Source organism: Cryptomeria japonica, chromosome 1 (assembly GCF_030272615.1).
Source record: "Cryptomeria japonica chromosome 1, Sugi_1.0, whole genome shotgun sequence".
Lineage (NCBI taxonomy): Eukaryota > Viridiplantae > Streptophyta > Pinopsida > Cupressales > Cupressaceae > Cryptomeria > Cryptomeria japonica.
The window spans coordinates 120273686-120286948 of NC_081405.1; the positions used below are offsets into that span (position 1 = coordinate 120273686).

At 36.5% G+C, this 13263-nt stretch overlaps 1 protein-coding gene across 5 annotated transcripts in view; it reads right to left on the minus strand.

Moving 5' to 3' along the window:
• Positions 1-12960, minus strand: part of LOC131026814 (uncharacterized) — an 82816-nt gene extending 69856 nt beyond the window's left edge. The window contains exons 1-3 of one of the 5 annotated variants that reach the window (XM_057956801.2): positions 12746-12948; positions 12474-12646; positions 8-154 (exon numbers count right to left, since the gene is read on the minus strand). In XM_057956801.2, the coding sequence (XP_057812784.2) occupies positions 8-154; positions 12474-12646; positions 12746-12764 (339 nt within the window). In that variant the 5' untranslated portion in view covers positions 12765-12948. Of the gene's footprint in view, positions 1-7; positions 155-12473 lie in introns of all 5 variants that reach the window. The other 4 variants (XM_057956802.2, XM_057956804.2, XM_057956800.2 and 1 more) reach the window with 4 other exon arrangements.
• Between the last annotated feature and the right edge of the window lie 303 nt (positions 12961-13263).

Below are 13263 nucleotides of genomic sequence, written 5' to 3' on the forward strand. Positions count from 1 at the left end.
CTCAAACCTTGTAAACAAGGCCTGCAGAACTCAATTTTGTTTTAAAGCCATGTCCAAAATCATGATCAAACCCCTTCTGATGGTGATCATAGCAGTCCTTCTCTGGGTCATAAACACCACCCACATCCAATACTGCATCTAAAGTATCCAATACCTGTGGCATGAAATCACCACAAGATTAGTTATGAGTTGTAATATCTATCTATTTCTTACTCAGAAGTAGCCATGGTAGCTATATTTTCTCATTTATGTCAGTTGGGATAAGGGAAACGGATCCAAAATCATATCTACAACATTATCAAGGGATATGAGTAGAAAATCTAAACTGGCAGAGACATAATTATGGAAATCATATCTTCTATATTATAGATTTGGGATGTGCTAGTATTCATTACAGGGGACAATCTCTCCTACTGACTATCAACCTAAGTTACCGGTTCGGGTTCGAGGACACGAACACAATTCATGGGTTCAGGCAAAAAATAATTTTGCCTTTTGGGTTCCTGGGTCGGGTTCATCCGTATGTATATATATATATATATATATATATATATATAAGTTACCGGTTCGGGTTCGAGGACACGAACACAATTCGTGGGTTCAGGCAAAAAATAATTTTGCCTTTTGGGTTCCTGGGTCGGGTTCATCCGTATGTATATATATATATATATATATATATATGCATGCATGTATATATGTATGTATATGTATACATATAGATATATACATCTACATACATATACATACATATATACATCTACATACATATACATACATATATACATCTACATATGTATATATGTATATGTATATATATACATATACATATACATATATAATATATATATATATGCACAAAATTAAAGAAATATACAAAATTACAAATCTAAATACATTTAATAGTAAGCTACTTCATCATTGATCAATGCCAAATACCAATTGATAGTTTAGAATTTCAAAAATATCATATTATGTCATATGCCATATATATATTTCAATAATCAATTGCCCTTCAAAATGCCAAAATGAAACTAAGAGAGAATAGATGAGCAAATGAAGTAATTTTAGGTTTCAAATGTATTTAGCAAGGGTTGAACTAGGGTTTTTTTATTGAAAAGGCAAAAAAAAAAAAAAAATTATGTTTCAAATTCACTTTACGTGACTTAACACAGTCGGCGAACCTAGGTTCGCCTGGATGCACCCCAGGGCCTCTGGTGCGCACCCAAGTCGCACTCGTTATGAACCCAATGCTAAGAAAGACCCACACAAACCCGGTCTGGGCTATAGCCTTCAAACAAGCGAACCCAATATCATAGCTATTAACAGATAAAGAAATGAATATGAATTATAGAAACATATGTTTAACTCAATCATAATATGCCAATATAGAAGCAAAAGCAAAGTGTTGCCAATAGTTTTTAAAAGCACTAAATCATACTCGAAGAGAAGCTAGAAATTTGCATTTATATTTAAAGTAGTCTTAAAGGACTAACAAATAGTCTTCTACCTGTTGTGACGTATTCACACATTGTCCCATTGCAAATGGGGACCCCCACTTTTTGCTTTCTGGGGTTAGCCCTTTTGGTTTTGTTGTTAGTCGTTTTAGTGTCTTAGGCTTTGCATTGAAGGGATTGAGTCAAGTAGATTTCTTCAAGAGGTCAAGTCAATTGAGTGATTAGGGGTTATTTAGATCATTCCTAGGTGTTTTTTGTGTTCTATCGAGTCGCACTTCAAGTTGCTAAATCAAACCTTGGTTGAATGCATAATGTCCTCCTAGGTCCCATCCCTTACATCAAGGACAGAGCGAATTCGCCTTAAGGAGTCTGGAATGTCATCCTGATCCTTCAATGTCCTGTAATTTGGCTAAGTCTGGAATGTCATCCTGATCCTGAAATTTGAATAAGTCTGGAAAATTGAAGAATACTCCAAAAACTAAATTTTGCATTATAACTCCTGCAGGTCCGAAACCATTCTCAAACATCCTGACAATATATATGGAATATAACTTAAAGTATAAGTGATACTTAAATGTTATATTCCATATATGAATCCTGATGGAGAGACTAACATGTCAAATTTCGCTCCTGACCCTTCCAAAGGGTCCAGAGCGAATTTCCTTATATCTCCCTTCTTGGTCCTAATTTGCCTCTTATGAATTTCCTTATATCTCCTTTCTTGGTCCTAATTCTTTCTTATACTTAAATGTTATATTCCATATATGAATCCTGACATAGAGACTAACATGTCAAATTTCGCTCCTGACCCTTCCAAAGGGTCCAAAGCAAATTTCCTTATATCTCCCTTCTTGGTCCTAATTTGCCTCATAAACCTTATCCCTATGGCGTGGTTGAGAGAGTATTGAGGTGTGAAACAAAGTGAAGTGATGAAAAGTGATGGATTTGAGCATAATTGCAATTTTCGCTCCTGACCCTTCCAAAGGGTCCATAGCGAAATCCTCCTAATAGCTTATTTCTTCACTAGGGACATTGAATGGTGGTCATGCATGGCAGAGAAAAGGATCAAGGATCAAGTCTAAAGCAAAGATGAGTGAAAAATGATGAGAATTGAGCCTAATTGAGCAAATTCACTCCTGACCCTTCCAAAGGGTCCAAAGCGAACTTCCTAGCAAGACTCTCTATTTTGCCTAATGCACTAGAAGGACCTTGTTTTAAGCTAAATAGATGGTGAATTGACTTGATTATGGTAAGAGGAGATTTGATAAGTCAAGTTTGAGGTGAGTTGAGAGGAAAAAAAGTGTGAATTGAGGCTAAAGACAAATTTGGCTCCTGACCCTTCCAAAGGGTCCAGAGCGAAATTTCTTAAACACCTATTTTCTCCTTGTTTGAGGTCAAAATCTTAGTTCCTAAGGCATGGTTGAGAGAAGATGGATATATACTTGCCTAAAGAAGTGAATGGAAGTAAAGGCAATGATGGATTTGAGGTCAAAAGACAAAATTCGCTCCTGACCCTTCCAAAGGGTCCAGAGCGAAATTTCCTAAAAACTATATTTTGCTCCTTGTTGAGATCAAGATCTTGATTCCTAAGGCATTGTTGGGAGAGAATTGTTAAGTCTTGCCTTGAGAAGTGATTTGGAGCAAAGGAAATGATAGAATTGAGGCTAAATCACAAATTTCACTCTTGACTCTTCCAAAGGGTCCAGAGCAAATTTTCTTGAAACCTCTTTTGCTCCCAATTTTGTGTCAAGCCTAGCGTTGATTGAGGTGGATTGAACTTAGAAGCATCCTTAGGCATGCATTTGAGTGAGTTGTGGTCACAAAATGTGAAGAATTTATCCAAAAATGCCAATTTCGCTCCTGACCCTTCCAAAGGGTCTAGAGTGAATTTCATTATAGGTCCTGTCCTTGGCCAAGGTCCAAAGCGAAATCCTTCTTTTAGGCCTTTTGGGGGGTCAAATCAACGATGTCTTCAAGAGAGAGGGATTGAAAGGTCAAGTCTACGACAAGGCTAAGTGAAAAGAGTATGAATTGAGCTTAGAGGATCAAACTCGCTCTTGACCCTTCCAAAGGTACAGGAGCAAATTCTTTCAAAATCTACATCTCACCTCCAGTTTGGGTGGAATCCTTGGTTCAAGAACCTTGCATAAGGAAGAATGACCTCATCCAAGCCTTAAGGACCTATAATCATGGTTTGAGCTAGTAGAAATGAGTAAACTTGATGAATTTGAACACAAATGTCAAATTCGCTCCTAACCCTCTCTAAGGTACAGAAGCGAATTTCTTCTAAAAGTGTGTCTTTTCCTCCTAGCTTCAAGGGAAATTGATTCAAATATCTTCTTATTGATGATTTAAGGTAAGAAATGCCATGTTAGAATGAATATATATCATGTATTCTTAATCAAATTTGTTTGTTTTGCAGATCAACAAGACCAGGCTAGAAGGAGGAACAGACAACGCCGACCTATTCAAGTTCCATCATCATTAAAGACACCTCAAATGCATGGAGGAGGACTCAAAATGCTTCAAAGTTGGAAGACTTCAAGTGTTCAAAGAATTGCACGTAATAGACAAAGCTATCCTCAAGGACCTCATTCTACCACATGGAGCGATCACAAGATATCAGAAGAAGGATCTTACAAACACTATAAGGCGAAGTGAGCTACTAGAAAAGGTGACTTGGCCATGACTTCCTATCACCATTATGCAAAATCAAGAGGAGGCTTCATCAAACACATGAAAGTTAAGGAGGTACATCATTCATCGAGTACATCAAGGACAGAGGAGGATCAACCAAGGTCAACACAAGGGTACGTTGAAGAAGCAGATAGTTTCAAAGAGTTAATCAAAGTTAGCTTCTCAGCGTCACCAAATTGAGTGTCAAAAGAGATACAAGCACAAACGCAAGACAAAGAGGCATCCTAGTCACTGTTCCTCCAGTCAGATAGGTCCGCATCAGCATGTCCAGATTCAATGTACTTGACTCACCAGTGATGGCACAAACTTCAAGGCACCTACCCCGATTTCCTTTGAATGTAATTATTTCATTGGCTAAAGGAGTTTGTTGTAACAAACCCTAATTAGGGTTTCCATCTTGTAATCCTAGCCATTGATTGTAAATCAATCAGAGCCATTGAAATGTAAAGAGCTCCCTATATAAAGCTTTGGCTCTTCATTTGTAAAGGTTAATAGTTAGCTAATGGAGAATAGTGAATAGTTAGAAATTAGTCAATAGTGAATAGTCAGTAAAAATAAAAGGGAAAGGCAAGAAATTGTTGCCTAAATTGTAAATGAAATCCATTTTCATTGAAGTTATGGTGTAATGTGTCGTTTCTTTGCAATATGCATGGTCTCTTGTTGAATCTTCATTTTAGATGATGGTTAATTAGATTGAATGAAGGAAGTTATTGAATGCACTCGCAAGGAATCCGCCTAGTCCAAACCATTAGCCTCTTACTGACTGTAAGAGCGCCCTGCGTGGTCAACTGGCATAGAATGAGCTTAATCTCGAGTCGTTGCACATCTATTGTTCATGCATTAACTTGAATGGTGATCAATATCAGATGGTGTAACGATTTGAACATATTCGAAGCATCCCTTAGAAGATCGCACTAAGCTGGTGTTGAATTGTTCAGTTTGATGGTGAGACCTAGCCCAGTAGGACTCCACCTAGTCATTCATCCATCTTCTTGCATTCTAGGTCTTAGAGTAGACTTTTTGAGCCCTCAAACTTTTGCTATTTCTTTATTCTTCCCGGTGAGTAGATAAGACTCAAGTTCCAGCAGATTAAACGCTTAGACATCCGAATGTAAGTCCCCCTTGTGATTCCAACATAATCACATCATACCACAAGAGCTTATCCACATGTAGAGACCCTACATACAAGAACCTTGGAGTTGCCTCGATTGATCCTTAGGCGAAATCTTCAGCATTCGGGGAAACTTTGCTCAAGAGAGGATAAGATACCTTGGTATTTTATTCTATGTTCCCATGTGCATGAAAAACACATCAACACTACCCACTAACAAAAATTAGACTTCTCCCTATACCAATGATTGAGAGTGCTCTCAATGTAATTGTACTGATTTTTTCATCGCCACAATTCCAAGTCTTTGAGAGCCTAGTTTCCAAAAGTGTTTTGAGGTCAAAAACAAAGTCTAGCACCAAGAAATTCAAGGTTGAAAAATTTAATGGTTTTTATCTACTTCATCAATACTCTAGCATTTAATGAGCAAATTTCTTCTTCATGGCTGGACAGATGGAATATTATAATTTTATTCTATCGGTGACATGAGGTTTCCAGTTTGTATGTTGAACCTTTTCCTAGCTTGTATACTAAAAAATGGACCATGTAATGCTATGTAATCATAATGTATCAAACATGTTTATAAAAAAAAATGAAACAAAATCACTTGTATAAATTCTTTTACACTTATTTGTTGAGATCAATATGTTATGTATTTTCGTATGAGAGTAGCCTTTTAAAACCTAAGTTGTTGGTATGGGTATGGGAATGGTTACCGTGCACGCCGATACGGACAATTTTTTGCACTTGGGTATGTGTATGTGTGTGTATAATTTCATAGTACGATACTTCATCATTGATCAATGCCAAATGCCAAAATTGTAATGTCCCCTTTTCCAATACCCTATTTTTTACCCTAAAATTACAATTCCAAGTACCATAAGAAATGGAATTGAGATATCAATTACCAATTAAATCTTGATTGAGACCCCTCAATCATGTTAGATATAAAATCATGGTTACTGTTAGTTTTCATGATCAGATTATCCACAATAAACAGAAAACTAAAGTTGCACAGTAAAGCATACAAATAGAGAATCACACAACACAAGACTACCTTGGGAAAACCTCCCTCTAGGAGGAAAAACCCAGCAACTACAGATCCTCAGATCTGATTATGTTATATTGAATTTGTAAGTACAATAACAACCCAGCTAGGGCACAATTGGAGCAGACTTATCTGAGACTTAAGTTCTGATCTGAACTTGATGAATTTCCAAAATGATGAAGAGCAGACCCCTAGTTCATGTTCACAGTCTGCAGGAGCAGATTTAGGCAAATATCTTCTACACAAATGTTAGCCCAGCATGAGGAGAGATTCGCTGTCCTTTAGGAAGAATTCGCTGTCTTCTGAAGTGCAGATCAGAATTCGCATCTAGCAGAGGATGATTGCATGAAAATACAATATCTGTTTAAGCCTTGCAAGTGGCTGGTATAATATATGAGGTTCATCCTTTAATTTATCTCTAAGTCGGCCCATTTAACCTTGGGCGCTAAAACCTTTTACATATTACAATGATGGATAGGTCCACACGTTTGGAAGCATGAGTCGGCCCTATAATGATGGATAGGTCCACACATTTTACATAGACTTAACTTCGCACAAATATAGGGTCGGCCCTATAAGGAAGCATGAGTTCTTTTATGTTTGGGGTGAGGATATAGAGGGGCCAGCCCTATTTGTTTTACACATAAATATAATACAATAGATAGGGCCCTCCCCTATAACGATTCGGATGATGCCTTAAGGCAATCCAAATCCTATTTAATTTTCTAACCTAGTTACAAAATCAACAGTTACCTGTTGGCCTATCTCCCACCCTCTGAGACATGTCTCAAAGACGAAGATACGTCTACAATACCGGAGACATCTTTGAAAGCATCTCAACACACAAGGTTCTTTTGGCTGCTGTCTCCCACCGTTTCTGAAGTCTCCTAACCAGAAATTGACGCCTCCTGCTAGAAAACTTAGGGCAAAGCACATTAAAAGGCAAAAAAGGAAGGCAAATAAATAAAATAAGCCTGCATAATGTTTCATGCTGATATTTTGGATGATACAAAAATCCATTCAAAGTTATAGTGATCGGATCTACTGACAGTGTAGACTTTATGAGAGGGGCAAAAACAATTGTATAACTGAGTTCCTGTCATTGTAATGGTCTAAAAAGAAATTGCCTTTACTATTTACAGTTGTATGACTGATTTACTATTCTTGTTTTTAAAGTTCTATCTCATGATATTTTCTAGAAATATTAAATTATAATAAGAAAAATGGTGTCTCCAAGTACCCCCCATCTCCTATTTTTGACGATTAGTCATACCGGTACCAGTCTCCAAGTACCATAGTCTCCTGATAACTATGTATAAAACTGATCTTTCCTACTAGGGTTAGGAACATTGTCATAATCATCATGTAAATTACATAATGTGCATGAGGATTCACTTAAGGCTTTACCCAACAACCCATCCACATTATGAAGCACCATGGGCGATCATACAGAGCGCCTTGAGTCATTCCATCAAGCCCAGGGGCACAGAATGACACCTGCCATTTGGCCTCCCAGCCCCACTTGGAGTGTCTCTACCTAAATGGATCCCTAGCTACTTGCATCCCTAATATGTACCTTCTCCTCTCCCTAATGGGAGGGCAGATTAGATAAAAGCTATAAAGGCACCTTATCATAATTTGCTATGCACATATATAGATATATTAACAATAATAGTAAGAATGATAACATTATAAGTGATATAATAATTACTTATCAATTCAAGCATTATTATATGATGAGTGAATCAACATGATAAAGATAATGTAACATCATATCCAGCACTTCATGATTAACAAAGTCTGCTGACTATTCTTGATGTCTCTGCCATTAGATCTGTCTTCTTTATTTGATTCTCTTTCTATTTCTGCTGTTCGATGATGATCCTTGATGCAAATGTGGATCTGCTTTATATACCCCTTCTATTGCAAAGAAGTATCATATCTTTTCCTGATGTGCAACCTTCTCTAAGTTTTCCTGATGTGCAACCTTCTCCAAGGCTACGTCTCCTCACATCTGACCCGTGCCTATTTGTTAAGACTTTGTTAACCTTGATGACATAGTTCCTTAGTATCCTTCACATGTCTCTTAGTAAGGCAGATCACTGATGGTTTGTTTATATATTTTATTTGTCGCTTAAAGATCTTCGATCATTATAATTGCTGGGTTCATCTTTGATCTTGTTTGTTTGAATACTAATTATTGCAGTTGATGATGTATGACTGTTCTTTACTCTGATCGCTGCCTTCTGTGGATCAGAAATTTGTGATGTCTTATGAATAAGACAATTTTCTGTCAATCAATGCAAAGTTAATACTACCATTTAGGCAGGCACATACAAAATTGGTGGTGATAAAGATAAATATTAAATGTTAATTGACAGTTAAATATTTATCATTTATCTTTATCAATTGACATTTAATAGTGATAATTTTAGTTGTCTGAGTTCTTGATTCTGATCTCCATTCCTCGACCCCCTCATTCTAATCAAGTTTCTTATATGACAAGAAATCCCAATAACTAGTTGGGGTTTGGGAGTGGAGACCCTAATTGGTTTTAGGGGCAGCAATGTTAAGCTGCACAAAGTGTTAGATGTGAGAAAAACCTAACAGACAAAATGAGAAAAGCAAAAGTGAAGAAAGCGAAATGATCTTTGTATTGGGCAAAATGACACTTTTAGGGGCATTTTAGGGTTTTTTGATGAAATAAAAAAAAAAGTCAGAAAATGTCTTTTGTTGTTACTTTTTGGCGCTCAGGGACTTTGGGTATGCTTGAGTACACCAGGTATGTACCCTAGGCATACCTAGGCGTACCCATACACAGTATGGGTGTAGGAGGCCTTAAGGGCGTACTCAGTAACTTAGCTTAAAACTATAAATTATCTTTATAAACAAGAATAATTACATAGGAGTCTATGAAAATTCAATATATTTGCTTAAGATTTTCACACGGAGTATCTCATTGTCAGAACAGAATAGAAAGAAGTAGCATTGTTATTTTCCTTTATGGTAAATTAGAAAGAATGATCCATTTTTGTTTTTATTTTATTTCTGCATTTACATGTAGAATATTAAGAGAGAGAGAGAGAGAGAGAGAGAGAGAGAGAGAGAGATGAAAACCATGTACAATTGACATGATTAATTGAATAAATGATTAATAAAATTCATGAAGTCACACTACAGCAACCCCACAGAACCCAACCTTACAACTTTCGACTATAATTTTACTGCCACGATGATCAAGGTTCTAAATCAACCAGCATGTTTATACTTATTTGTGTGACTCAGCATACAATGGCAGAGGGATTGACTTTCTTAAGAAGGTTCAACTAGTTAGCATCTTCTCAGGAACGTACGATGGCTTTGTGGGAGTGAGGCCAGATGGAATAATAATAGATTTTGATGGTTATCATACTCTGACAAATGTATGATAAACAACCCCCTAAACACACTTCTGCATGAATTTAAGGACAAAAACACAAAAGAGCAAAGATAATGTAAAAGGTCCAAAAGCAGCAGGTATTTTCCTCCTTGTTAAAGCAGCTTGGTGTAAAATGGGATCAGAATTGAATATCTTATGGAATTTGATCAGCCAGTAGCTTCTCAGCTAAGGTATATGATATTGATGGAGGGAGACCATGCATTTAAATTTCCTCTTTGTTAATACATCTTGGTGTAAAATGGTATAGGAATTGACTATCACATTGAGTTATGGTGCATTAGTGGCTTCACAGATGAGAGATATCACTATATAATCTCATTTCGGCCAGGTGTTTTCCTCTTTATTAATGTGGTTTGATGTCAAATGCTACAAGAATTGACTACCTTGTGAAATTGTGAAGAGTTAGCAGCTTCTCGGCTAAGCTATATGATATTGTTGGATGGAGACCAGCAGGGACAAAAAAAAATTGACTATACTAAAGTCAGTTGAATTTCAAAGATTGTTAAACTCTGTTAATGTCTACTAACTGATACCCTAAATATACTATTGCGTATCCTTAATAGAAAAACGTTCTAAGCTTAAAATCTTAGACACGGGTTTAAAAATTAAAGGTTAGTAGCATAATAGTAGCGAGGTGCATTCGTATGAAAGTGATCCAGGTTCAAATACCCACACTGCAATAAGAAAACCCAGAATCCAGAAGACATTCAAATAGGCTGTGAAATATTAAAATATGGTAAAGTGAGGTAAGAATAAATATGAAGGACAATTTTAACGTGTGTGACCCACATATGCCCCTCAACAATATTGAAATAAGGCATGACACAGTCTAGAGCTGAACCCTGAGTAAAAAGAAACATTATGAAAGCAAATAGTAGTTAGCTTATTTCAATTTTCAAACAATCTTAAAAGCCCGTGTAATGTCCTCACTTTGAAATAGAATTTAATAATAAATAAATATAATAAAATTCAAAAGAATGAAAATTAAATATAATTAAAATTTAATTAAGCTAATGAATGGTCAAAAGACATGAAATGAAAAGTTGTGACTCCCTCAAACATGAGATATGAAAGGGAGAAGAGAACCTCATTAGAAAGGGAATACTTAAGGGAATCAGAAGTGCAGATCTGATAAGACAACAATGAGGAGGCATGACCCTTTAAATGGATGTATCTTATCCTAGAGATGTGTCTCCTCAATAAAATAGGATAGTATAAAAGGATATGGAATAAAGAGAGGAAGAGGGAAAGAAGGATATGGATTAAAAAAGGTTAATGGAAGAAAGGAATGGAGAGAAAATAAGGAAGTGACTTTTACGGACAGAAATGATGAAAAGTTGTGACCCTTCGATAGGGTGGTAATTGTGAAAGGTTGTGACGCTTGCCAAGGGAAAGCATGATGAAGGGGTGACTTATCTCTCACAGTGGATGATATAAAGGGAAGAAGGTCTCATTTGAAGAGGGGAAGTATATTTGACATTTCTCTGCCTGTATATATGTAATACATATGATAATACCCTTAAGGAATTCCTATCCATTGGGCTATCTCATTTTGGAGGGAGACATGGTACATAGTACATACGAAGGTTTGCAAGCAGCTAGGAAGCCATGCTGGTAGAGACACCCCAAGTGGGGCTAGGGTGAGAATGGAGTTTGTCATTCCGTGCTCCTAGGCTGGGTGGAAGGGCTCGAGACACCTCGTATGGTCTCCTAACTGGTGCTCCCTAATGATGATGGGTTGGTTGGATAGAACTTCAAAGGGAATTCCATATGTACATCTTGAATGTTACAATAGTAAATCTGAATTCTATTTGTTCAATATTGGTTTATATGTTTATTTATCTCGTGATACTAACCTGGTTGCAGGCCCTACATCAGGATACTGAGATAACAATTTCCATTTCCAAGCATTATTCAAACCCTAATAGAAGAATTTTAGGGCAAATTAGGTTAAGTCCTAGTAGGTGACATTACAGCCCGTTCATTGAATAAAACTTAATCTAATCGAGAACTGAAAAAGTCTCCCGACAGTCAAATGGGATAGGCTAAAATAGGAAAATAGTAATGCACCCCCACCTCCCCACCCCATGTTCAAATCTCAGGAGACACGATATGTGTTTATATAGGTAAAATACTACAACCAATTCGCTCAGTGTTGTGTATCTCCAACAAATGAGGTTGGCTGCAAGTTCTAGGCGAATGCGGAAATGCCCCTTGATTCCGGCAGCTAAACTGGAGGTTAAAAAAGGATGTAATTTTGGCAAAGCAACACCCTTGGGTTATGGTAGCTGAGCCGAAGGTTGAAAGCAGAAAAAAGTGTACTCTATGGAATAGATAGCATGGTGGCTAAACCAAAGGTTACCCAAAACAAAAACAAAGAGTAGCAAACTCGACAGAAGGAAGAGATGCACCGTGGTCAATGCCATCTAACAGAAAGTTAACAAAAACACATAAGGGTGAAGAGATACCTTTGTTCATAGCAGCTAAGCCAAAGAAAAGATAAGTTGGCAGCTAAGCCAACCCAGATTTTAAAATAAACAGGTAGATTTGACAGAAAAAGTACCAACTGACAGTGATGGCTATACCATATACTGCCCATTAATTTTACAAAAACAAATAAAAACGTACCAGAACAAAATGAACAAATTAAAAATCTACAAAATGGTTCTAAATAATAAGTGAAATGGACTTGCGAGCAAAAAATGGTTTTGAATGATTTTGATTTACCTTGGAATCTCGAGTGCGTACAATGTGGGCATCTCTAAACTTGTTAGTGAGGCGAATCATATAGCAGGCCAGCGCTTCGTCACAATGGAAGGAGCCATTGTGCGTCCCAACCTTCTTGGTATTATCATTATTATTCAACTTGCTTCTCTTGGCGGAATGGAGGTCCTCTGCTTCTGCGTGCATTGACATGGATGCGGTAGAGAATAGGTTAAATTTTATAAAGAGTTTAAAGTTATTACTGGGGGATGAAATACAACCACGAAAACCCCCACCTGCAATTCTACCCCACATGAAAAACAAGAGAAGATTTATTCACAATTGTCGATTACAGGTTACAAAGGAGTTTTTAGGTAGTTTCAGGAGAGGAAACGGTCCCATCCAGGGGCTATATATAGGGTTTATAATTCTGAACTTTTAAGAGATTTCATGGTTGTAGGGAAACATTGTAACAATATAAAGTGGTGCAAAAAACTTCTACCAAAGACTTTCCCTGTTTTGATAAAAACTTCCCGCTGACTTAATTCAAAGAATAAGCAGTACTTACACAACGGAGTCCTTAATAAATTTTTCAAAAATTTAATTTGAAAACAATATATGTATATTAAAATATTATGAATGTGATCTAATTATCTTGTATTTCTTTGTTTTTAATTTTATATATTTGAAATATTCAAATATATTTAGAAATATTTAATTTATTTATGAGTTATTGATGTTGAGATATTCTACAATGATAGTAAGAGGTATAGTGTAATGATATGAGTGCGTTAATGAAAATTCTTATATTTTA